At 53.4% G+C, this 25,882-nt stretch overlaps 4 protein-coding genes across 4 annotated transcripts; 2 read left to right on the top strand and 2 right to left on the bottom strand.

Annotated features, from left to right (window-relative positions):
• Nucleotides 1-561: 561 nt before the first annotated feature.
• Nucleotides 562-2,648, top strand: COCSUDRAFT_62732 (Aldo/keto reductase; the record flags this gene model as incomplete). The annotated part of the gene is made up of 7 exons (XM_005648711.1): nucleotides 562-734; nucleotides 886-1,056; nucleotides 1,389-1,558; nucleotides 1,681-1,732; nucleotides 1,898-1,997; nucleotides 2,156-2,325; nucleotides 2,486-2,648. 7 exons carry the CDS (start codon nucleotides 562-564, stop codon nucleotides 2,646-2,648), a joined length of 999 nt encoding a protein of 332 aa, XP_005648768.1.
• An 873-nt stretch (nucleotides 2,649-3,521) lies between these two features.
• On the bottom strand, nucleotides 3,522-9,034 carry COCSUDRAFT_62733 (Metallo-dependent phosphatase; the record flags this gene model as incomplete). The annotated part of the gene is made up of 16 exons (XM_005648712.1): nucleotides 3,522-3,668; nucleotides 3,836-3,880; nucleotides 4,121-4,239; nucleotides 4,472-4,620; nucleotides 4,877-4,908; nucleotides 5,169-5,343; nucleotides 5,733-5,922; nucleotides 6,107-6,154; nucleotides 6,385-6,482; nucleotides 6,635-6,765; nucleotides 7,087-7,155; nucleotides 7,426-7,629; nucleotides 7,819-7,893; nucleotides 8,196-8,337; nucleotides 8,592-8,727; nucleotides 8,839-9,034. 16 exons carry the CDS (start codon nucleotides 9,032-9,034, stop codon nucleotides 3,522-3,524), a joined length of 1,956 nt encoding a protein of 651 aa, XP_005648769.1.
• Nucleotides 9,035-10,332: 1,298 nt separating this feature from the next.
• Nucleotides 10,333-11,514, bottom strand: COCSUDRAFT_41496 (small rab-related GTPase; the record flags this gene model as incomplete). Its single annotated transcript, XM_005648713.1, has 5 exons — nucleotides 10,333-10,554; nucleotides 10,769-10,890; nucleotides 11,018-11,152; nucleotides 11,257-11,350; nucleotides 11,485-11,514. The coding sequence occupies 5 exons, from the start codon at nucleotides 11,512-11,514 to the stop codon at nucleotides 10,333-10,335; spliced, it is 603 nt and encodes a 200-aa protein (XP_005648770.1).
• A 1,763-nt stretch (nucleotides 11,515-13,277) lies between these two features.
• COCSUDRAFT_65802 (hypothetical protein) lies at nucleotides 13,278-25,462 on the top strand (the record flags this gene model as incomplete). Its single annotated transcript, XM_005648714.1, has 21 exons — nucleotides 13,278-13,421; nucleotides 13,610-13,762; nucleotides 13,959-14,080; nucleotides 14,504-14,677; nucleotides 14,786-14,867; nucleotides 15,267-15,596; nucleotides 15,905-16,044; nucleotides 16,268-16,546; nucleotides 17,122-17,313; nucleotides 17,793-17,969; nucleotides 18,436-18,558; nucleotides 19,759-20,470; nucleotides 20,854-21,183; nucleotides 21,456-21,624; nucleotides 21,986-22,227; nucleotides 22,643-22,768; nucleotides 22,946-23,056; nucleotides 23,340-23,483; nucleotides 23,853-24,068; nucleotides 24,569-24,792; nucleotides 25,171-25,462. Coding segments are annotated over 21 exons (4,482 nt in total), but the record flags the coding sequence as incomplete, so codon positions are not given.
• Nucleotides 25,463-25,882: the final 420 nt, after the last annotated feature.

The following is a 25,882-nucleotide window of genomic DNA, read 5'->3' on the forward strand; positions in this document are numbered from 1 at the left end:
GCCTCTCTACCACCCACGGGCATGGTAAAACTTTTGGAAAAGGTGCTTCATGCATGGCACATGGCCTTGTCTCAGTCATTGCTGACATCATCATTTGACTTGTGAAAGGCTCCGGCCAAGACCTCCAAAAGTCATCCCGATCATTTGGATCGCGTCATGGGGGAGTAAGATGTGCTCTGGAAGATAGTTTGACCAATGGGAGTATTTCCAAGACTTCCTTTCAGGGTTTGCATATGTAATGAGGAGTGCTTGGGGGTCAGACAAATATAGCGGCACATTCGGAAGACCGTTTTCCAGGTCAAATGTTATCAAACTAAGATTTAGGGATTATGCTCAGCGCCCTGAATCTGAACGAAGGCACGTGCACGCCGATGCCCTGGGAAGATGCAATCTGGGACCAGGCGGCCGCTCAGTGTCTCGCATTTGTTTTGGTAGGATCCAGGCTCTTAAATTTTTTTTTAAACCATTGATATTGCAGGTTGACAAACACTCTTGCAGATAATAACGGCCAAGTGCAAGTGCTTTGGAAAAATTCCTGATCTGCTTTACTTACCAGGTTCAATGCTGTTTGGGGAGAGCACCAGTGGTTCATCAGCCGTCACATTGCTCAATCAGGCTGCAGAAAGTGGCGTCAACTTCTTCGACACTGCAGAGATGTATCCAGTGCCCCAGCGTCTTGAGACGCAGGGCAAGTCTGAGGAAATTCTGGGGAGCTGGATGCGCACCAAACGCAGGTGAATTCCATGATGAAGTCAGACAATATGAGAGGATGAATCAAACGGTCCTGGGTGTCCTGTACATCTTCATTACTGCCATGCCAGCTGTTGTCTTTGGAATGCGCTCCGTCATCGTCCGGAGAGTGTAATGAAAGTCTTTTGCTAGCAGGGAGGAACTCATCATCGCCACAAAGGTGACGGGCCCATCGGGGCAAATGACTTGGATCCGCAATGGGCCTACTGCTCTGGACGCCCCAGCCATCACAGCAGCCATTGACGGCAGCCTGCAAAGACTCAACACTGATTACATCGACCTCTACCAGCTGCACTGGCCAGACAGGTATAGATATTTCACTCCTCACCCTCATTTGGTGGTTTCAGATCAGGCGACTGCCATAGGCTTTCTGCCCTGGGCCGGCTTTCCTCAGGATGATTATGATGCCCCAATGTCTGCAATCTTTGGCTCTTGTGTCGCTGTGGTCATCGTGGTCACGGCAATCATCGGTACGTCTGGAGACCATGCACATTCAAATAATATAGACACATGCTCATGTCCAATACTTGGCCAGACTGGCAGCAGCCAGCCAATTTGTCAAAATTCAAGCTTTGGGTGACTTCACAGAAAGGAGAGACATCCGTCATTCTTTGTGCATAATGAGAAGGCTGTTGCAGGTACGTGCCAATGTTTGGGGAGACGCGGTACCATCCAGAGATTGCATACAGCTCGGTACCACTGGAAGAGCAGCTAGAGGCGCTGGCCGCAGCGCAGAGGGCCGGCAAGATTCGCCACATTGGGCTAAGCAACGAGACCCCTTGGGGGCTCATGGAATTCTGCAGGCTAGGTGAGAGACGGACGAAGCTCCAGAGTTTTATGTTCATCTGCACTCTGAGAATTTTGCAATGTCTATCTTGACAGCATGGCGTAAGCAGGCAACGTTTCCAGTGACGCATGTGTTGGTTGCAGCGAAGGCCCGAGATGACTTGCCAAGAGTAGCATCCCTGCAGAATGCGTACAGGTGGGTCCAGGCAACGCTCATACTCACACATATGTATCTTCCAAGACCATCAGATTGATCACCTGTGTCCCCCAGCACGGTGAGGGGCGCCGGTGCTTCAATCGGTGAGCTTCAGAGTGATGTCCCTTGCAAGAGCATCAAGGCCATGCTGCTGTGGCTTCGCAGCTTGCTGTGCCGGACATTTGAGGGCGCGCTTGCCGAGTGCTGCCATCAGGAGCGGGTGTTTCTGCTGGCTTACAGCCCCTTGGCTATGGGGTTGCTCACAGTGCGTCCAATGCAGCTTAATTCCTTGCAGCAGAAGATGAATATTTCCTGCTATCATGCTTAAGCCACAGCTGAATCGTCATGTTCAGATGATCCTGCTAACAAATGCTGCTAGAAATTTGCTGCGCATGCCAAACATTGTGCGCTGTCCGTTGCCAGGGCAAGTACATCGGCGGCGGCTCCGAGGGTGCGCGATTGAACAAGTACAAGGGGCGTTATGCGGAGGCTGAGTCCCGCTATGGTCCCAAGCCCAACACTGCCGCAGCGGTGGAGGCATATGTGGCCTTGGCACATGCTGCCGCCATCTCTCCCACTGAGTTGGCCATCCGGTGGGCACAGCAAAACTACACACCACCTTTCTCAGCTTGAAGCAAGGACAGCAGGACTCATAGGTGTCAAAGTGCATTGCTATAGATCACTCGAATCATGTGCATATTTTTTTGCACTTTGCTGTGAGACTATCCTGACTATACTGTGGGTATGATGCAGGTTTGTACTGTCGAACACCCTGGTCGCGAGCGCCATAGTGGGAGCAACCAGCTCGCAACAGCTGCAGGAGCTTTTGGACGCAGCTGAGAAGGGGCCGTTGAGTGAAGACCTCCTGGCTGCTGTCGATGATATTCACCAGCGTTTCCCAAACCCAAACCCCTGAGTGTGCAGGCTTGCTAAAAAAGCTTTTGACAGCACGTCAGTGAAGAAGCAGCTTTTTGACTGTGTTCATGAGTTTTATCTGCTTCAATGTTAGGTCCTAGCTTTGGTCAGATGCAGATCAGTGGATCTCCTGCACTTTAGGCCCAAGGGAAGGCTTTCTGGTAACATTGATACAGTTGCAACAGTACCGATACTATTCATTAGCAGTGGCTAGTCACATAGCCTTGATCAAGCTTTGGCCATGGAACAGTCATGGGATGTGAGAGCACCTTCTGCACTCTGTTCTGGACTGACACTATTGTGGGATAATTCAGGGAGATGTCATGTTCGAACTAACCTATCTATTGTCATCAATCCCATTGTGCTCCCCATAGTGTAATTTTTGCAGATCCACAATGTCTCGCAGTTGTCTACAAAAAGTGCATGTGCCAGTACCTGTAGCTACGCTAGCAATATTGCCTGAGTGCTGATCAAATGACATGTGGCTGGTCTGTCCAATAAAATTATGTAATACTGCCAAGTTCTAGAAGCTCAGATCTGAAGTCATCATCGAGGGAACAAATGCCCTGTAAAGAATTCCCCAACGTCTACATGGTGCCAATCTATCCTAAAAAATTGCAGTTGTCAGCTGAATCTGGCGTGCAAATGCACACCCGAATGCAGCCCCTTGACGCAAATATGTTCTCCTTTGCCGCTGGCAGGAGATGTAAAGAATGTCTGAATTGACCAGACTCACACAGCTGAGCCACTGCCGCCAAGATCAATGCATCTTGACAGAGTGCTGACCGGGGAGATGTGAAAGAGGACGCCTGTAATTCTGATCTCAAACGCGGGCGTTCTGCTGCTCACTGCTGATGTGCTGTGCCCGCAGTCCTCATCCCTTGATGGCTGAGCTGAGGTCAGAAAGTGCATGCGGCAGCTGCAGCGGCTGGCTGATGACATCTCTGGTCAGATTGGTGAGTGCGCCTGCCACCAGCTCATGCTTGGTGGGAGCAGCCAGGCTTGTCTCGTTGTTCTTCACCTGCATTCAATGCACAACCATTGAGGCAAATTTAATCAGACCTTTTTAAGTATACTAATATGGGAGATGACAATCCTGCAGTTGTGTTTTGAGTTGACATTCCTTCTGATGCTATGTGCATGGATCCCTAGGTGCACAAATTTATCTAGGGTGGAAAAAATTCTCACAATAGTGACGGTGTCAAAGACGATTCCAGATGGAGCCTCCACAGCCTGCACCCACACCCACTCACTTTATGCCAGCAACACTTACCAGGTTTGGCATCCCTAGCTTGAACCTGCTGATATTATGTTGGCACTAGTGTACTCTCTGCCAACACATATTGAGCTGGCCACTGTCCTGGCCAAAGAACCATTGCTATCATGGACAGTACATTGTCAGAGACTCCTTAAAGGTATTCGGTGACATGCATGTAAGGACCTTGGAGAATATGAGAAGTAGCCGCAGCCCACCTCGGTGATGAGGGCGGTGGCATTGGCGCGCAGGCGCAGGTAGCCGTACTTGAGGTTGATGTTGGCAAAGATGGCCGGCTGCGGGTCCTCCAGGAAGTCTGCCGTGCTCAGCAGGCGGCCTGCATTGCAGTGCCACGCATGTCAGATCCATTCATCAAAAGTCCACTCATCCAGCATGCGATTGAGTGTAATAGTTCCGTGCATGTTCAGGAAAGCCCCTAGCCACATAAGAATGTCAGCATTCTTGGGCATTGCTTGCAAAGAAATGTCTGCTCCTTTCAGCCGTTCAAGCAATGTCTTGCAGGTTTGACACTACATTGCCGTCTGCCTGCCGAGTTGCCACAGCATCACCTGCATTGCCGATGAGGTAGTAGATGGGAGCAGAAGGCTCGTAGTAGAGGGTGGATGAGTTGGCATTGAGGGAATTGAGGGTGCCCGTGCTCTCCTCGCCCTTGCTGGCCTGGCATGCATTCTTGTAGGTGGGGCATGTGCGCGCGTACCTGTGCAATTTTTTGAATTACAAAGCACTCATCATGACATGTGCATGACGCAATGCTTCACAGAGGCCAATCCAGATGCACTGAAGCAGATGAGTTTGAGTACAACAATACAGCAATGCATGCCCCCAGTAATGCAGCCACCAGACTGCACTGTGGAACATAGGGCGACACTTCCGATGCAGACAGGTATACAAGGCACTTCCATCATGGACTAGAGATGATCTTGCACTAGAGCAATGCCGGGCAGGGAGCTTACGCATGCTGGTGCCCGAAGAACATTGCATCAACCTGCACGAACAAAACTCATTTCAGAACCCACAAGAGCCACCCATTAATATTCAAGGCAACAGCAAACTTTCCAGCACAAACTGACAATCACAATCGGCGCAGACTCTGCACCTAAGAGCACCAGACAATTCTGTTACCCAGCAAGGATACCCAACACTGAGACAGGTTGGTCCTTGGCATCCCCGTCTTGATGGCATGGAACAGGATCAGGCTCATCTGGAACCCGGGGTCCAAAGGTATTGAAGTGCAGCAGCTTGCACCTTGGCGTCGCGGAAGAGGTCTTCGAGGGAGGAGCGCATGCGCGCGGCCACTGTCTGGTCGGCGTCGTCGTTGGAGCGGTAGTCGCTGGAGTCCGCGTAGAACATGCGGTGCACGCCCACCACCAGCCACGGCGTCTTACTACGGTCCACGGCCGCCAGGTCACTCTCTATCCACCTGCGGCGCCACGCGTGCGCCAGCTCAGCCAAGTGAGTCACCAACAATGGTGTGCGCATGCAGCTGAATGACAAAAAGGAGATGTATTGATGTGTAGTGCGAGCCCCAGGGCAGGGCAGAAGGGCTGCCTGGCAGGTCGCAAAGCTTGAAAATTCGTCTTTGGTATTGCAATGTGGTGCCATGCTCAATCGGATGGCAATTGCAGAGGATGAACAGGAGACCAGACAGGTGCACATGATCAAAGAGGCAACTGCCCATCGCTTTCTTCTTGTGGATTGACTCCTTCTGCACTGCATTGGCAGGAAGTGGACTGAAATGATGACGATCATTGCAGTAAGAATTGGCAGCACAAGACGTTTGTTTGGGGAGTGCTAGGTGTCTGGGCTTACAAGCGCTGCAGGGAGCCTGGCTGGTAGGGGGTCTCGCTGTCGTACTGCAGGAAGTGGATGGGGCCGTAGTCGAAGGAGTAGTAAGAGCGCACTCCGAGGGCCAGCGGCGCGCTGTTCATCACCGACTTGTCCTGCCCCGGCTGCTGCGGCATCGACTGCCGCCGCGCGTACACCACCCCGCACTCGCCGCCTGCACAACGCACTGTGCTGTTCAGGATTGGGCGATTGGGTCAACTCTGAAGCTTGTGTGCCCAGCAGGAATGGAATGAAGAAAACGTAGATGAGTTTGCACAGCTCGATCAAGATCTTGCAGATTGCAGGAGCAACAAGATCTAGGAGGAGGTGTTTGATGGCGGGAGGGGAGAGGTGCATACGTGCATCGTTGGAGCCCGGGTTCATGAAAGCATCGCCGGTCAGAACGCCTGCAGAGAACCATCATGTTGTTAATATTCACCCAGCACAGCCATCTCCGCACCTATCAGGGGGATCTTTATCTAAATAACTGACTACGTGATTTTTTAAGTAAAGATCTCTTTAAGTATAGATCCCTATGCAGCCATCTTTCCAAAGAGAAACAGTGCTCCACACCAATGCATGTGTAAGTGTGCAAATTGTGAGCGGTGGGAGCGGGTGCTGGGGGCTGGGAGTGTACCGTCGCGCTCGTGGTTGCCAGGGACAGTCATGAAAGGCAAGTAGCGGGTGTAGACCGAGATCTGCTCATAGTAGTTGTCCCAGTCCGCCAGGAAACCGCTGCACAGCAAACGCACAAAACTCATCACATGCATAGTTATTTCATGTTGTGCTGAGCTAGTCAGACTGGTGTGATGTGCGTGGTGGCAAATTTTCAGGCAGGTATGGAAGAGTAGGAAGGCAGGTGGAGGTGGTTGCAGAGGGGGCCTCACTCGGCGTATGACAGGTCCCCGTTGTGGATGTTGAGAGTGTAGCCGTTGGCAATCTCAGAGGCAATGCCGTTGGTGACGGCAATCGAGGGCTTCTCATCGCGGCCTGGCTCGTTGGAACCATCTGCCTGAGCCTGTAGAGGCCATCCGCATCTTTCACATCTTTTCAAAGTACTTATCTTGGCATGCGAAACAAAGATGGGTACAAAAGAGACCCTTTGGAAGCCCATGTGCTGTGCAGCAATGCAAACGAGAGGAACTAAGGTTTGGCCTTCAGGGCTGTCTGGGGGTAAAGAGAGAAGGACCTGTCCCATATCCGCTGACATGACGATCTGCAGAAACACCAACCACTTCTCTCAGGAGCCCAGAGAATAGAAGCAGCATCACTCACAAGTGAATCTCTGCAACAAAGTTTTAAGCGCTGCCACTTCGGAGAAAGAGGATCATTGCCAGACCTTGACAAGGCTGGTGTCCCCAAGAGCAGGTGCACTGACGAAGAATGCCTCCTGGCTGTAGCCGTCAGCCTGCACCCAGCCACCACAGCGAATCAGCCCAACCCTGTTACTCCTCAGGACTTTCCCGAGTTTCACCACACAACTTCTGTGTGTGTCAAGCATCCGATAGAATCGGCAGCATTTCTGTCTGAAAGTTGCCTCATGTGTGCATCAAGCAAGCATGCTGGCCAGACCCAAGCCAAGACTCCTGTGTACACCAGCATTTCTGCCAACACCTTATGGAGAATGCATGACATTTGAATTTATCATCTGGAAGGTTTGTTTGTCTCAGCAGCGCACGTCTGAGCCATAGATGTAGTAGTATTTGGTGGAGGGCTGCAGTCCGGTCATGGCGGCCGTGTGGAGGCTGCCCGGGTCAAAGAAGCCGGTGCCCGTGGCCGGCGCAGCGCACAGATCAGCCTTGGTGTACGTCTTGGTCGTGCCTGCGCAAAACAGATACATGCACAGCCAGTGAGGCAGGGAGCCAGGAGCCCGCGGCACGCTCTGTCATGGCAAGGATGCCAACAGAGCGGTCAAGCAACATGACCACCATCGCACTTCTGACTTTAGCCGAGGATGGGTTTCTCGAGGATCAGACTCTTGCAGGAAATTGTTGACAGCCTTTAGGGTACTTTATAAGTGCGTGCCTGCATTGCTGCCGGTGTATTGCCCAGGCGCCAGGCCCCACTTGACTGTAGGCGCTGCGGAGTTCTTGGTTGTCCAGGAGATCAGCATAGTTCCCGGGTCGCGCGTCGCCGCCAGGTGTCCCTACACATGCACAGTCCCGGAAAAGCCACTGACTGTTACGCTGCATGGCCCGTTGCACTCCGGCAACAATGGTGCCCAAATGCGCAATTGCCTCTGCACTTGCATTGATATTGGCATCCCCGCCAGGATCTCAGGAGCGTAATCTCCGCCCCTCACATGAAATGATTACCAGCTGCCCTCATGACTGATTAGGCATCTGGATGAGGCCACTGCCGCTTCAGAGGCATCAAGCCATCTTTGCCAAACCTGAGCATTCATTTCATTTGAGTCCAAAAGGTCAGCCAGCAGGCATTGCAACTCACCTGGGTGGGCTCATTGACATTCTTGTTGGTGATGACGGGGCTCTGCGCTACGATAGTGAAGTTTGGCGCCTGCAGGTTGGAGCCCAGTCCACCGGTGATGAGCGAAAACTTGGAGTCCGCTCGCAAGTTCAGCAGTGTGAACCTGAACCCACACATGCACGCTTTCAGGGAGGGCCCACCTTAGAAAGACAGCAGTCACCTCATGTGACACGAGGATCTGTCAGACTGTTAAAATCCCTCCGGGTGTGCCGAAAGGTAGACTGCTAAGTGGCAAAAGCAGGGGCATGCTTAGTCAGGACCTGCATTCCCATTACTCAGCAGGTGGAGGACAATTTTCTAATTAGCGACTATGCATGCACCAGGATTGGCTGAACGGCAGAAAGATAGGAGCCACACGTGTATGTGCCCGCTCCAGTGCCAATGTAGCCTGGGATCTGGGAGCCAAGGATGTACTTGACGAACAGCACTGTGGCCGGGTCTGCATTGGCTGGTGCGTACAGAGCCACAACATCTGTGGCCTTGCCCGGGCCGCCTGTTCCCAGAATACACACATGCCATCAGCGCATGCAACTACCTAAGCTTATTGGGTAGCATCGAGCACTCAGATAAGCTAAGTATGGCCTGGTGTGCTGTTGGGGGTCACCGGTGATGGTGAGCTTGAAGTTCTGGCTGCTGGTGGTCTGCACCGTGCTGTTGAGCGTCAGTGTGACCTTGGGGTCGATCACCACGGCGAAAGACTCGTATAGAAAGCGATCCATAGGATGGGGTGGATTGTGCAGGCCGCCCAGCGCCACCGCACACAGGCAGCACAGACATGCCAGGAGGATCGCGGCCCTCATCCTGAAGTCTTCTTTGGCGTCAGGGGCCCAGGAAGATCAAGGAAAGCTTCAATTTGCCAAAAGAAGTACCGCAGAGAGGATTGCGCGGTGGCACGTTGTCTGCTAACCTGCACAATTTGGACGGATGAGTACTCATGCCCTAGCCGGCGTCTGGACTTTCTTGCGAACAACAGCATGTGAAGGTCATGTGAACGGACAAGTGGCTCTTTTCCGCGGTGAAATTGCTGGCCAACAAGAGGAGCCACACGCCCTTCCAAGCGTTTACGTTAGACATTGTCCTTCCTTACCTTTCGTCACCCTCCTTCCACTTCTTATAGGAAGGCGATGCCTACCCCAGAATATGTATTTTCTTGTGTGTTCCTTCGCGTGATGATAGCACGTCGAATCGCAGGGGCAGAGCTGGCTCCTTTCAGCTGGAGATTCGCGGTTTGAACTAATTATTCCTTGTGTCCAGATTAAGCCCCCAGAGAGGAGAGTGTCATGGGCACAGCATGTTGCATATGTGTATGGGCAAAATGTGTCTTTGTCTTGAAGAAGACGATTGCATCTGCAAGGTTCATCTGCAAGGTGGCAAGCAGACTAGTTGAGACGGGCAGTACAGTAAGGCACTATATATGGCCATATGCCTGACGCCATACTATATGGTATTCTATTTATATTTGCTGTTTCTTATAAGGGTCGACTTTACTTAAAGGATCGACTCATGATCATGAGGCCGATCGGGCCAGTCCAGAGCGCATGTGTTGTAGAAGTGACTCACTCAAGAGTACCTCAACGTAAGGACTGTACATAATTCTACCTGCTGGCTTAATGCCTATAGCTAGTAAATTACAAGAGCACTTAGCTGTTGGAGCACATCGGTGATCGGCTGATGAACATTCACCCTGATATAATTCGATGATCAAATAGGACTACTTAGCAAGGGAAGACATGAGCAAAGCATGGCAACTCCTTATACAAAATGCCCGCCCAATTCATCCCATGGCGCCTTCCTATATATAGCTAGCTAGCGCGTGCATGAATTACTGAGCGCACGACATAAGGCCAAATTTCTCACCCATGCTCCCCACCCATGATCAAGATCGTGAGTAATCAATGTTCCGCTGAGGCCAGGGGCACTAGGGAACCCCTGAAGCGCCTTCAGAGCATGCAGCACCTCGTGGTAGTGCCCAGGATTTATACATTGAGCCTCTCTGTTGCTGCGCCGCTGACAGAGGTGTCAGCAGCAGGATAATGCTGTGCGGCCGTTGGAGCCCCCAACATTGAGGCTCTCTGTTGCTGCGCCCCTGACAGAGCTATCAGCAGCAGGAGGACGTTGTGCGGCTGTTGGAGCCCCCCACATTGAGGCGGGAGCTGTTGGATGCAGTGAGCAGGCTGGGTGTGTCCAGGATCTTCATCACCAGCTCCTCAAAGGCCTGCCCCACTGCCATATTCGCCTTGGCGCTCGTCTCCACAAACAGGCAGCCGTGCTTCCGCGCGAACGCCGCACCCTCCGCTCTGCTCACCTCTCTCTCTGCTTCCTGCAAGGTGGGCAAAGATGCCGATGTCAATGCACACGGCATATGAACTTACGGCTCGTGAGGCTGCCCCCCACATTGTTGCCGCCCAAAGCTGCATTTTCACTGCCAGGCCTCGTGTCTTATAATGCACCAAGACTGACTTGGGTATGTTGAGGAGTACAGAGGGTGAGCGCCACAGCAAGCCTCAGTGCATGCAGTATGGAGAGATGCACACCTTGTCCACTTTATTGGCGACTATCATCTTGACCGCGTTGTCCACGGTTGAGTACATGTCCACCTCCCGCATCCAGATGTCCTCTATGCTCTCGAACGTTTCCCTCCTCGTGACATCATAGGCTGCACACACAGGAATCTGATAAGGGGCTGCAGCACACAAACATTAATTTTGCACTTGAGAGACAACGTCATCAAAGACAATTATGCCCAGAAGGTGCAGGGCGAGAAGGTGCGTGGGGTTACCTACCAAAGACAATGCCCTGTGCACCCCTGTAGTAACTGCTTGTGAGTGTGCGGAAGCGCTCTTGTCCAGCTGTATCCCAGATGGTCAACTTCAAGCGCTTCGCATTCACGGTCAAGAACTTCAGCCGAAAGTCGACACCTGCACAATATTGAAGCCACTCAGCTTCTCCTCGTGATATAACATTGTGAGGACGAGTGTAAACCCACTCGGCGTACACAGAGGTACGGCAGGGAAGATCTCACCGATCGTGGGTGCAACGCTGTCCTCGAATGTGTCGGCGGTGAAACGCAGAAGCAAGGAGGACTTGCCCACATTGGAATCGCCCACCAGCAGAACCTGTGATGATAGAAAATCTTTTGATATCGTTGTGCAACAACAACACCATTATAATTTGTGATGATCACTCTCAGGATCACAAAAAGGGCCTCCTCCTGGAATGCACAACACAGCTTCCTTAAAGCTGCACTTACTTTCAGCAAGTAGTCGAAGGGCTCATTCATGTCCCAAATGGGCACGATCTCTCCTCGGTGGTACTTTTACAAAAGAAAACACAAACAGATCAGGATCGAAAGACGGCAACAGGAGACAAGACTTAAAACAAATTTCGGTGACAATATTTCAGATTACAAGTGCACACGATCCAGGTCGCACTTTGCCACTGCAAGTCTCTTGTCTTGCATCAACAGACTTCGATTCACGGTATTGTACTGATGCATAACGCTGAATTTAGTTGGAATTGCAAAATGTGCACACGGGCTAGTGAGTCAGCAGCATGCAAAAAGGAACGCCATCGTCCGACCAGCATGTTTCTATTAAAAGAACACCAGAAATGAAAAGATGGAGGCATCAAGTGATGGTTGGTGGCAGGAAATATCTTAAATGTCTCGTCAATGACAATAGAAATATATATATACAAAATGTGCATATTGTTTAAGTGGGCAAGGAGCAATATGGCATCGAGATGGAATACCCCATCGTAAGTTGACTTATAAAAGACAGGCTCGGCGTGCATAGATCTAGATTTGGCTAACCGAAAAGAACTTGCAGTTTTCAATGAACTCAACAAGAGATGATGACGTGGAGTCTTATGAGGTTCATCCCACCCCTCTTCTTGGATAGAGATGTTCTGCGTTCATAACTGCAATCATCAATGGGAAAGCTTCCTCTCATCGATTTGGCTTTCCTTCCTCTCGCAGAGTGACTTTGAAGGCGATGAGGAGATCTATACAGACAGCGACGGAGAGGTGCAGTGCCTGGCCTGAGATTCCTCTAAATGCAGGACATTTCTTTACTTGCAAAGCTGCATCTCAAGAAACTGACTCAGCAGTTGTATGATAGGAGTATCCTACAAAACAAATTGAAGCCCAAACAGCGGGCATGCATCCTCACCACCAAGAGGAAAGCAGCATTCCTGAGCAGCTGGACAGCGGAGCTTCCACAGCGCAGTGGTCAGTCTTGCAATCAAGTCAGCTGTACCAACAGCTGTCAGTGCAAGAGCAGCAGGCTGTAGCCGTTCGCCACATGATGCAGATGGCTGCACTTACTCAGAAGCTGATGGAAGGCAGCAACCATGCACTGGACATCCCAGCGCAGCCAGACACAGGGGGCAGCAGCACCAGTGAACCCAAAGATTCACCCAGCACAAACATGCAGGACCCTGCCAGTGACGAGAAACACCAGCCCGAGCAGACCAACGGAGTCCATCATGGTCAACAGGGTAAGCAAGCGAGGTTGATTTCATGCTTGGCATTGATACCTTTCTTGGCTGGCCTGGCAGAGTATGCAGATTGCTGTCATTCAGCTGGGGCCCCAAAGGGACCGCGTTCTCATTGAGCTCAGTGTGTGGACAATGCAGACGCTGGTGCTGTTGAAGAAATTCTTGCAAATTTGGGAAATGGGCACACCAGAGAAGATAAGAGCACAAAAGCTGATCACGACAATGCTGGTGGTCCTACTGATCAAGATTCATCAAAAGCGGACTCACAATCAAGATCTGCTTCTCCATCCTGGCATTTGCCAGCGCTGCAGATCCCTAATGGCAGACCAACGTCAGCATCAAAACGACAGGTGACTCTCATTGCTTTGCTGGCCATTCATGAGAAAATCTTGAAGCTGTGATATTGAACACGTGATAAATTAAATGACGTCACAGTTCTACTGCAAAACGTCAAGACTGTCATGCTTCATTGATGCCGCACAAACGCAATTATGATCTCAGGTTGCTGCGTACAAGGACCGTTTGGATCAAGCTGTGAGGCAGCAGATGCAAGAGCCGGTGGAGAGCTGGGGTGCGAAGGAAGTGTGTGACTGGGTGGAACACCTGGGGCTTGGGCAGTATCGAAAAAGATTCCTGCACCATTCCATTGCCGGTCCCCTGCTTCTGCAGCTCACAGACACCCACCTCAAGGTTGAATACTGCATGAAGTATCCTTGTAGAGATTTGACCTGTCATGCTTCGGTTTTTCGTTTCTGCCGAACAATATAAGTAACAGTGTAAGAGTCCAGAAAATGTAATCCTCGTTCCTGCTTTGCTGAGAAAGGATGTTCTGTTCGCATCAACTTGAATCATTTGAAGACCCTGTGTTTGTGTCCCAGGTGGACCTGGCAATTCCCTCTCTTGGCCACAGGAGGGGCCTTTTAATGGCAATCCAGGACCTGAGAGCGCACCCTCCAGCCAGCAGCCCCCAGGGGCACTGGAATAGCGGGACCAGCGAGACAGGCAGCCCCTTATCCTCACAGCCCTCTCCTGTGAGTAGCCCTCCGCACCAGCCCGACAATAGACTTTCACACAATCTCCATTATTTGGCTTTGACTTTTAGAGAAGCGGCTGTCACACGGCACGCTGCTTGCTTATTGCCTGTGAAAATAGACCACTAAACAAACATGTTGTGCATCTGTGAGGAGGCTGTGTAAAGACAGATAAAGATTGTTGCATTGTGAGCAGGCTGCTACAAGCGGCAGGGGGGACGGCAAAAATCTTGGCAACCCGTTTGCAGTGGAGCACCAGCGTGGCCTGCTGCAGCGCCACCTAGACAAGGCCAGGGCACGCGCTGCTCTGCGCCAAGCGTGCGTTCCCTCCCTCATGCCTCTTTCACTTTTCCTTCCCCTGCGAAATTGTGCATGGGGTGTCTGGCTGCGTTTGATGTCCGCTGGCCCAATCCTGTCTCTGTCACCCTTCTGTTCCTGTTCTTGTCATCCCTCTGCTCTGTGGTCTGAGAACCCATGGGCACATGAGTATAGCGCCAAGCATGCGTTCCCACTGTCCCTTCCAGCCTCCCTTGTAATTTCTTATATGACCCTCCCCTGCAAAAGGGTGCTTGGAGGGTCTGGCTGCATTTGGATTGGAGTGCTGCTGTTTGAGGCAACCTCCTATAAATGTAGCTTGCTTATTCAAAACACAGAGCTGATGCACCAGATGCATGCAATCAAGGTGAAGGCAAGTTGATCTCGTTTAGATTGCTTATCAGTTGCATACATGTCTGCGTGCAGGGCTGCGGGGCAGGCAGAGCGGAACGTGGCGCTGGCGAGGGAGGAGATTCAGAGGCTGAAGGGGCAGCTGACTGCCCTGGACCGCAGCCGCAGCAGCGCTGCCAGCCAGAGTGGCGGCGGCAGTCACGCCCATGGCATTGACAGGCACGCTTGCCTTGCCTGCCGCTTTGACAAGTCACTGCATGTGCGCCTCTTGGCTGCACTCTGTATGATGCTGCCCGACCTGCTCTCTGGCAAATTGTGTTTTGTATGCAGTATTGTGATGTTGCGTGGGGCCTGCAGGCAAGGGACTGTGCCGTGGCAGCCGACAGGAGTCCGCAGGCAGTCTCTGTCCAGCGGTGGACTTGGATCAGCCACCATGCAGGTGAGAGCTGCACAGGATTGCTCTGCACAATCTACATCCCGTCAGATCACAAATGTTATAAAGACAGGATCATGCAAAAGCGCGAGGTTGACAGTGAAGCGATTGTTATGCTGGCTTGCAGGGCATTGATGTACTGTCAAGGCCACAAAGTGCCAAGCAATCAGCTGCATCGTATAAAGCTGACATGACACCCTTCCTCCAACGTCTGGAGGCTGACATGCAGTACCGGAAGCACAAATTGCAGGTCTGCTTTCATTCTCAATGCGGACCTACCACCAACCTCGTGCATGTTGCCTTTGCTCTTATGCGGCCATCTTGCGTGCTGAATCAGCATCACTGATACACATGGCATTTGGTATTGCAGAAGGCGGTCAAAAGGTGCTGCACTGTGCTGCGCAGGAAGAGAAGCAGCGCATCCACAGCAGGGAGAGCGGGGGGCAGAACTCAGCTAGGAACACAGAGGCCCAGGACATCAAGTTTCTGCAGGAATTTGCCGCCTCCCGCACGGACATGGCCGACATAGCAGCCGCGCTCTCATCCTCCCACATGCCTCTGCCTGAGGCTCCTTCAGCCAGGTCTGCCGATGTTCCATCCTCGGCAGCGGAGCCCACAGCCGAGGAAGCTGAAAATGGCGGTGGGGAGGAGGTACCCGCCCCGCTGACCAGGGAGGGTGCCTTAGAGGTGCTTGCAGAGCGCTGCAAACAGGCGCTCGGCTTCAGCAGTACCCAGGTGTGCGTGCCATGCCACGTCCTGGCAGCCCCTGCAAGTGCTTAAAGCAATATGACTGGCATGGCCAGATAATACTTTCAAGCAGCTTTGGCGGATGCGCTCACCAAAGCGGCTAGCCATAACAGTTCTATTTGAGTACAATAACCATCTATTGCTCAGGCCCAACATGGACAATTGATTTGTAGCCTACTAAAAGTGTTATGAGTCATCCTTGAGGAAGCGATGACTCGTCGAGGAAGCTTCCTGGCTACTGACAAATATTCCAAGCGCATGCTTTCACTCTTTGCGTGCATTTGTGCGTGACGCAGGTCGAGGCGGTTCGGAAGGGGTCCAGGGCCGGCAGGGGGCGCAAGTTGGCAGCATTAATCCGGTCAGCCACATTCATGCAGCGCTACAGGAGCGATCTAGAGACCAGGGACGCCCGTCTGCAGGAGCTTGCCGAGGACTGGTAAGACCAAGAGATTATCCAAATTCACATGCTAACGACCGCCGAATTGTACAATAAGATAAGCTTACTAGTGATTCACCTGAGCTACTGTAACAAGATTGCATCCTGTGTTTCCACATATTTGATTCAGCAATAGGGGATCTCGCATTCTCATCATTCTCAGAATGAAGCCTGCACAAAGGCGGTGACCAAAAGCACAAGAGAGAAAGGGCTCGGTGCGCAGGTTCAAGCGGACGCAGTACAGCGACAAGGCGCCGGAGGGCCGGCAGGTGCGCTTCCACAAGCCGGCACTCACCGCGGAGCAGCGCGAGGCGGCCGACGTTGAAGCTGCGCGCCGACACTTTACCTCCCTCGGTTGGGAGCCCGCTGAGGTGGCGGCTGCTGACATGGACGCCTCGCTGGACGCCCTGCTGGCGCGCGCGCGGTCGCTGCAGGAGTTTGCAAAGCGCTGCCGAACACTCGCGCCGTCGGCCAGGGCCGCCGAGCAGCCGCCGGCCTTCGGGTGAGTTCTAAAGTTATTCAAATTTAGTTGCTGTTCCTACCTTAGGTAAGGTGCAAGCCGCAATGGACGCTGCCACGGATCTTACCCCTTGATGGAGTCGCCAGATCCAAGCAGGACCCAGTCAACCATGGGCAGGGTGCTCAATTTGTGTATGTCCCCAGCCAGCTGGGGCAGAGCTCGGGCGAGCTCTACTGCTGAGAGATGTTCTGCCAGTGCACGGCACCTGTGCAGATTCTTGGACTGCCCGGCAGGGCTCATCTTGATTGCAATGTTCTGCGTCACCTTGCCTGAGAGAGGAAATGCCGCAAAGTGTGGCCGTGTGTGGAAGGATGGAAATGCACGGTGTGGCATGACAACTCAAATCTTCTGAGTAAGAGGATCAGGCAGTCATGATCAGTAAGGGTCATCTAGAGTGCTTGACCTCCTCCTTCAGTTGATCTGACTGTGCATGCTTGCGCCAGGCATTGCGACTCACGCAATAAAACACCCACCAGCAGGTTGCTTCCGGACATAGCAACACAAATTACCGAAGAAATTAGCATGCCTGAAACATTAGCAGAAAGTGATGGCTGCAGGGGGGACGGGCTGGACAGCCTGCAGCACTGGTACATAGAGAGGCATCCCAAGGCCGACAACCTGAAGGGCACAGCGGAGCAGCAGCAGAGCCCGCTGCAGGAGAGCGTGGATCTGCTGAAGGAGTGCCGGGAAGACCAACTTGCCCACCTGGAGCACCTCAAGGGCGCCCGCAAACTGCTCGCCGTCTACAGGTGCCTCAGCCTCCACCCCTATGTCATGCACTGAGAAATGGTGGACAAAATGTGCCGTTAGTCATTGCACTCTGCTAATCAACATTGAAGTGAGCGGGTTATGGAGTGACAGCCTGTGCAACATATGAACGCACTGTTGATGCAAGCAAAATGTGCTGGTTAAAGGAGGCATCAGTGCTTTGAGCCTGACGACCTGGGAGAAGCAAATTCAGACGAACGAATGAAAGACGCCTGTCCAGCTAGGTGAATAGGTACTTAAGTAAAGGTACTTAAGGTAACTAGAGGTACTAAGGTAACTAGGTGAATAGGTAGTTAAGAAAAGCTTTTCGCATGAGCCTCATGAGAGGAGGTGATCACCTCCTTTTAGTGATCACCTCCTCTATACTTGTCACTATAGATGCCACTGCTATCCTCGACTGCTCGATGACAGGCACGACATGATTATATCATGGAAAAAAAATTGTGCATGTGGCTTGCAGGGCGGTGCGTTCGCAGCGGTTCGTGCGGGATACGGAGGCGGATGTGCGCGCGCGGGAGCAGCGATCGGCTGCGGCGCTGGCCGCGCTTGAGCCGGTGCGCAAGCAGCTGTCGCCCGCTGAGGCCGACGCCTTCTACAGCCGCCTCGTCGAAGACAGCGAGCGCCGCGTGCGCAACAGGTGAGATGCCTATATTACATGCCTGTTGCAGTATCTCCACATGCCTTTTGCAGGAATGCGATCATTCGGGACACCTCCTGATCACTGCTCTACATGCGAGATTCACCTTGTCACCATAGAATGGAGACAGGAAGTTCTTGAGAATAGAGTTCTCAAGAAAGTTTTCAATATAGTTCTCAAGTTCCAAGTTCTCAATATAGCTCTTCAGATCAAAGGCCGCAAGAGCAGTCCCAAGGTTCTTGCATGTGAAGAAATGAGCAGAGAAGACACGCCAGTAACCTTTGCCCCAAGGCTTCCGCAGGTGCTTGACAGTTTTTGGACTGGGTGCTGCCCTCTAGCACATGCATGCATGCCGCGGTATAGATGCGAAGCCAATGCAGTGATTATGAGGGCGGGGAGGGTTACAGGCCCAGTTGCAAGCTCATGATGTCATGGTGAATCAGTGGTGAGTTGGATGTGCGAGCAGGGAGGAGCTGCGGCAGAAGGCGTTCGAGGCAGAGGCCAAGAAACAGAAGGATGCGCAAGAGGAGCTCAAGCTGATGCACCGGAAGTCGCGCGCGCATGCGCACGCAGCCAAGTCACGGCCGCAGTCCGCTCCCGGCGCCTGACCAACTGTCCAAGGCCCCCTGAGGCTCTTTTCGTCTAAGGGATCGGTTGTGCTGTCCCTCGTTCCGGTCCAAAATGTGCACCGCAATTGTTTACAGTGGGGATCGTAACAAGCTTACGGCCATTGGGAACGTTCCCCGGGGCCCAGCTTTAGATTCGATCATGGCCCAGCCATCAATATTGCGTATACAGCAAGGTGGCAGCTTACTTCTCTATGATCTATTACTCAATCTCGGGCCAGCATGCTCATGCCCTCATGTGAGCCTGTTGTCGTTGTCATGCCACAGTGTGCATCCAAAGCCCAAGCTGCAGCTGGCGCCAGTTGGCAGCTAATGACTCATCGGACGTGTGCTCTCGTCGGACGTGTGCCTAGGTCGAGGTCAATCATTTGAATTTGGACAATAATGCCATGTCTGGTAACTATGTATCCATTAAATATCTGTACAGTGAAATGGAGGAGTAGTGTCCTCGGTTCAAGGCATCATCGCTTGGCCACAAGAACGCAGGTGCCGGCAGCTGTCCCAGCACGTTTTTGGATTTTCAATCACGTGCGACATCATCCCCGAGAAATGGCATCGCATGGACTTTGATGCCGCAGATGTGTTTCTGGTTGCTTCGGATGCTAACAGGAACTGCTAAACATTCTGGAGGAGCGACGCAAACACCATCGAAGTCCGCAGCAGGCACCAAGCCCTGCGTCATGAGATGATGAAGCCTTGCTGCAGTCAAATAGTGCAGCTATGAAACCCCCATTACCCTCTTTTGAGTTTGTTTTCCCATCTTCAAGGAAAAGGAGTGATCAGCCCAATCGCAGGAATGTGCGCTGGTGAGTGACCTGCTGCCTTAACCACGTCCTACGCACAGTGTTTTGTAGCAATCCTTTCAATTTATAGAGCAAGAAATCTGCAGAGAATACTGCAAATATTTCAATAACATACAAGTATGGCCGGCTGCTGTGTAATTCATGGCATTGCCTTTGAGTGGAACCTGACAGACACCTGCATGTCTGCATGTCTAGAAGCAGGTGCAATGTTGAGTTGGGAATCGCAATCTCTCTCATTGCATGCCATGACAATCCTCACCAGTAAAGGCAACGCTTTGTGCATCGAACAGTCTTGTGCAATCCTTTGCAGAGTAGTCATCACCACACCAGCGCTCTTGACAGGCGTGGCAATGCGTGCAGGTCTTTGCCGGGGTTTGCAGGAATCTCTGCCAGCAACCCTTTTGGCATAGGCGCCAGCAAGGGATCGGATGCAGCTGACAAGCAGCGTTCAGGTGAAGAGCAGAAGGGCAAGGGTGACAAGGGAGGGAAGGATGGTGATGCCCAGGCCAAGTCCAAGGCACTGGCAGAGGGTCAGAAGGAGGAACGGCACAGGAAGGACGATGCTGCAGGCAGGTCGAACAACAAAGAGCAGCACAGCAACAGCGACAGAGACAAGGGTCAGGAAAGCAGAGCAAAGCAGCAGAAGGAGCGAGAGGCCAAGGAGAGAGCAGCAGAGAGTCAGAAAGGGGAATCAGAGCAGAAGAACACAATGCAAGCAAACGTAGCAAGGGGTTTGGTGGGCATCTGGAGGGAGTTCAACGAAGAAGATGACAAGAAGGCCAGCGGCAGGAGCAGCGACGATGACACAAAGCAGGCGTCAGAGGCCTCAGGGAAAGAAGGGGAGGGCATAGTGCCAGATGACTCAGGGCCGGTGGCGCGCATCGTGGCGTACAGTGACAGTGACAGCGATGAGCCGCTGCCCCTGCCCTTCCAGAAGCAGCGGGACAAGGCGTCCGCCACTGCATCGGACGCCGAAGCCGATGACGCGAGCGTTTCCGAGCCGGAGGGCGGCAAGAAGCGCAGATGGCCCTGGCGCAGCCTTGCAAAGCGCCTGCCGGAAGAGGTCCCGCCGGTGTGCAATCCTCTGGATTCATTGGCACCCCGCACCTCACTTCCTTTGCTGCGCTAGTGAGGGGCCCTGCACAAGGATTCGATGGAGTGGGTGTTGAGCAGGCTGCCATTTGTTATTTAACCCTGCTGCTGTTGATTCTCAGCACATTGCCGTTGATTTTTATTTTGTAGGTGCTTGATCTGCATGTGTTGAACATGCAGATCAAGCACCCACCACCAAGCACCATGCAATACATAAACAATGGAAGCGATGGTCAGATCAGACATAGTGCAAGACCGCTGAATAATTGGCGCCATCTTGATCAAGATGCATGCTTGCACAGGCCAACCCTGCTTCCTTTCTTATCTACCTATGGCGTCTCATGGGGCTGGTGTGCTGCGCAGGATGTGAGGCAGAGGGGCCTGGCGCGCGCGACGGCTGCGGCGCGGCGGCTGGGCCGGCGTCAGGTGGCGTCGGTGAAGGACGGGACGGCGCTGGCGCTGCTGCTCAAGGTGCTGCTGGTGGCGCTGTTGCGGCGCTTCCAGCCCAAGGCCGTGGCTTCCTTCGAGCTGCTCTCCCTCGCCGTGCCCCTGCCGGACCTGCTCGCGCACTGGATGGTGGGTCCCAGGCTTTTGTTCAGGCAACTTCTCCACAGGTCCCTCTTTTCTGTCAGCAGCGTCAGTGTGCGCTCGTACACGCCGTTGATCATGTTCTGCACCTCCTTTGTCGATGAGGTGCGCGGTCTCAATTGAGTAGGGCTTGCTGACCTTGCCATCCTCAGGCGGGAAGGGCACCAGGCCCACCTTCATGCCTTGAATTGCCACTTGGCTGTAGGCATCGGTATCCCAGCCTGTGTCCCAGCGGCTTTACGGCTGTGTCATTGATCAGAAGTTTCCAGGTGTAAAGGTGACTCTTTGGCATGTCAAGGATAGCCCTGCGATCTTCACCTTTGCTCGAGTGTCCTTTGTGCAAGGTTCTGAGAAGAGCCTGCCTTTGTCTGCTGCAGAGACGGCCGCCGGTATTAGACAGCTTCCCGCTGGCCCTGAGGAAGACGGCGCAGGATGTCGCGGCCTTTTCTGCGCCGCTGCTCCTGTCCCGAGTGTGTGGCACGATTGCGGCTCTGCTCGTCCCCCGCCGGCCGCCCAGGCCCGTCAGGCGAAGCATCAGCGAGAGCGGTGACCCTTCTTTGGTCCCACCCCCTGCACATGTCAACCCTTTATGGTTGTGACAGCAGCAAGCAAAGTCTCACAGAGCCTTCACATCCTGCCCCAGTGGTAAAAGCACTGAGGCGTGGGGCATTGTACATACTTGCATTTTGCCGGTGGTATGCTCTATATGATCAATTGTGGGTTCTCTACTGCAAGAATCGTGAGATGTATTGTAACTGCTGTCAATGCCCAACAAGGGCTTCTCTACTGGGCGACCCATTGCTCGTTGGGTGGAGTCTGTATTGCAAGACTCATTGCTTGTCGGGCAATCCATGTTATTCGATAGATGGAATTTTTCCTTCTCACTCTTATCTGCTGGGGGCCACAGTGCTGGTGCTGCGGGAGATGGCAGCGGAGGCAGGAGAGGACGAGCAGCTGCCGGGGCGGCCGCTGTTGGGCGCGCCGGAGTTCGCGTCGCACCTGGCGGCGCACCGGGCGGCGGAGCACGCGGATGAGCTGGCGGAGATGGTGCGCGTTCTGGACGCCAAGGGAGTGCAGCTGCCGCCGGAACGCTTCGACGGCAGCAAGGCTGAGCTTCTGCGCTACGCCGCTAGCTGCGGTCTGCTTGAGGTGCGCGCTGCGTTCTCCTGTGCAGGGGTAGGAGCAGCAGACATTATCTAACAATAACATGCAAACGGTATGCAGCTGCAGCTGGCAGCAAAGCACCTAGGATGAATGCAGGGCGAGCGAGCTCAGGCCTGTGGGGATGATTGTTGATGTTTGGGAAATGGTCATGCAATGGTCGTACAAATAGTCATGCAGATGTCTGGGCAGACCAATCGTGGGGACTGAGAAGGGTTTTTTTGTTGCATGAGCAGTGCAAGCTATGGATTGCGAGAGAGCTTGTGATTAGAAGATTTAAGTCTATCAGATCATGGGTGGGCGCCTGTGCAGCCAGGAGGCAAGCTGCAAATATCTGATCTTAGAGGCAACACTATCTCTGCCGTGGCTTCTGCCTAATGGAATGACTGATCGCTTTGTGCAGGCATCGAGTCCGGAGGAGCGTGCGGTGGCAATTGAGGCGGCGGCACAGGGCATTTTGGAAACGTTGCAGTGGCGGCAGAAGAGGAAATTCATGACGCCCCAGCAGCTGCACCCCTGGGACCAGCTCGTGAGCCCTTCACCCCCTCCTGTCTGCAAGCGCCGTGCGACAAGCACACCCTTCACCCCCATTTGTATGCGTCATACTTTTTCTGCTCCTAAAGGTGAGTTGTGTGAAGGGGAAGCATTGCAATGCTTGATGTGTGGTCCAGTGAGGAATTTCATGTCAGATGTTCTGCATGCACAGATCCAGTGGCATGGGAGCGACGAGGAGGGCCACCCAATTCTGCTGCTGCACCTGGCCAGGATGTGCAACGACTGCCAGAGCACAGAGCATGCCCAGCAGGCCGCAGAAGCCGTCATCTCACAGGCAAGCTTGCTTCTTTGCTACCTTAAGATCTTTCTGAAACCTTTCCCACTACCTGCTGCCACTCCCAAGGTTATCAAAGGTTCAGAGTCCTGAAGCAATGCTGAGAGCTCAATACATGGTCATCAACGCGCGACTTGCTATGGTGGCACACCGCGCTATAATCTGCTGTCAAGCCCGGCTATGGGCAGGCTGTCTAGCATGTTTCCTGCCGGGCTGGTCCTGGAGTTTTAGATGTCAGATATGATAGTCTAATTTCCGCTGGCGGCCTCAGGTGGAGTTGGCGGTGCGGCGGCGGCTGGACAACGAGGTGGGCCCGGATCAGCTGGTGGCCGTCATCGATGCGCGCGGCGCATCAGCGCTACAGGTCACGCGCAAGGTCACGCTCATCAAGGAGACCGCCCTCGCCCTCAACCAGGTCCGATCTCCCTGCAGCATGCCATGCAGATATTGTAGCATCGGAATACCACTTGGAATGTCTGCTGCTAAAGGCACCCTGTTGTTGGCATCTGTCTGTGCCACAGCAGACTGCCTTTCTGCTGTGTTTTTATCGGTCATCAGCCACATCAATATTGATCAGGCTGTTCTTTCGTCTTGGAGACTGATGTGGGCAGAGAAATGCAGCCAGAAATTTTCACGCTGATGTGTTTTGTGTGTGAGAGAGAGAGAGAAACATTACATCATGCCAGCCAACAAGGCTGATTAGATGATCACTGTATCTAGATCAGTATTTACTCGTTCTAATGAGAACCTGATAAATTGAGCCACCTTGTGATATGCTGTGCAGCACTATCCGGGCCGCCTGCACCGGCTGTATGTGGTGGGCCTGCCGGCCAGCCTGGCATGGGTGGTGGACACCATCCGCCCAGTGCTGCACCCGGCCACGGCCGCCGCCGTGCGCACCTGCGAGGCCGATGAGGCCTGCCTGCCGCTGCCGCCCCACGTGCTCAACCCCGCCCCCGACTCGCCCTGCACCCCCGTCGACCACGCCCCCAACGGCACGGTGCGCGAAGTTACTGCCTTTCCTGGGGCCACTTTTTCCCTTGCGGTGAGCTCCTAGTAGTTCTGCCTTCTTCCTTTGCAATGGGCTCCTACGTGATGCAAGGTGCTGCCGAAAGTAGTCTGCAAGAGCGCATCGCTACCATGGGACAATGCTGCCCGCCGGCACCGTAAATGCATGGTTACCACAAATAATTTCTAAGAAGACATATGATATTTCTAAGGCAGCAGAACAGGCGCAAAGAGCATGATAGCTGTTTCATCTAAGGCAGGACTGCTCCAGCCTAACGATGCTGTCCAGCTGTGAGGCATTGTGAGGCGGGTCCAGAAGTGCCTCCAGTGAGCCAGCTTGCTCCCTTCCTATGATGCCAAGATGCGGTGAAACAACAGGCGATAGGTACCCACACGAAATTGAGGACTTAGGAAATGCCAGCAAGTCATCTCTCATGCATGCACCAGGAGACTGTCAGCAGCTTTCCAAAGAGACGTGTTGTCATTGCGCAGGACACGGAGTCGGATTACTGCACGCCGCGGAGCACACTGGCGCTGCCGGACGTGCCGGAGCTGAGTGAGATGTCAGTGCCGGCACCCTCCATCATCCGAACCACCCCCTCCTTCGCCGACGCAGCCGCAGCCTCCTGCTCTGTCGGCAATATCAGCGCCCGCAAGCGCGTGTTCATCCCCGATTCCCCCGTCACGCCTGTCACCGAGCAGAGGCGCGTCCTGCTGTTGCTGCCGCCCTCTGTGCTTCCTCAAACTTTCGTGACTGATTTCCGCATAGACAATAATCTTTAGTTGCATGACTTCATCTGTGGATTTATTGAGAGCACTGCATGCCAAAGATGGCGGAGAACATTACGAGCATGTCTGGCAGTAGAGACAAGAGGCAGCGGCTCCAGCTGCAGCAGGAGTGAAGAAAATTCTACTGGCATTTCGGCCGTCAACGCCCAAAAAGAGAAAAAGCCTCAATCCTGAACAATTGTCGCCGGCATATCCCTTTCATATCTCAGTAGCGCTGATGGTAGATCCCCTGCGCATATATCATTGCAGCACGTGCTCTAGGCGACTATCACTCGATTTTGTGCTGACTCACAAAACCCGTGCAGGACGCCGCGGCCGCTGCGCCGCTGCGCCAGCTGGCGAAGCGCGGGCAGCGCAGAGCCCAGCCCGCGGCTGCGCCCGTCCCTCAAGCGCTCCTCCTACAGCGGCGGCGGCACTAGCAGCACTGCCGGCCCCGGCGGCGGCGTCTCGGAGGCCGGCCGCGCGCCGAGCACGCTGCGACGGTCGTCGTCGTTTCCGCGGTCGCACTCTCTGGCGCGCACGCTGTCCCTGGGGGACATCCTGGCGGATAAGGAGGCGCTGGATGTGGCCGAAATTGAGGCCTCCTGCGAGGGCAAGGTGTGTCCTGCCCCTGTCTCGGCTCGTATCGGATCTCTTTTGAGTCACTACAGAGATGGAGATAGGGGTGCGTTGCAGAGCTGTTGCTTTGTGGCGTGCTGCTGTACGGTGTGGAGATCCTGCAGTAGGACAGGGGGTTTGCGAATTAGTCTGTGGCTCCAGGTTGCCCGGCTTGGGCTCCCATGTATGGGTTTATTTAGTGCATGAAGGCTGCTAAGGCTGAGAAGTATCTGAAAGCTGATGTCAACAAGGCCCGGATCAGAATGGCTCAAGGTCCAAGTTTACAAGGTGCATGTCTCATCGGCGGTGCCATGCCTGCACTGCCGCTGGTAGGCTGTGCCTCAGTATTGCTGGATCCTTATTAACATGATGCTTCATACTCTCCTGGAGGTGTGCTTGAGTTGGGCTTTGTGCAAGGAT

The sequence above is a fragment of the Coccomyxa subellipsoidea genome (genome assembly GCF_000258705.1).
Source record: "Coccomyxa subellipsoidea C-169, whole genome shotgun sequence".
In the NCBI taxonomy this organism is placed as follows: Eukaryota; Viridiplantae; Chlorophyta; class Trebouxiophyceae; family Coccomyxaceae; genus Coccomyxa; species Coccomyxa subellipsoidea.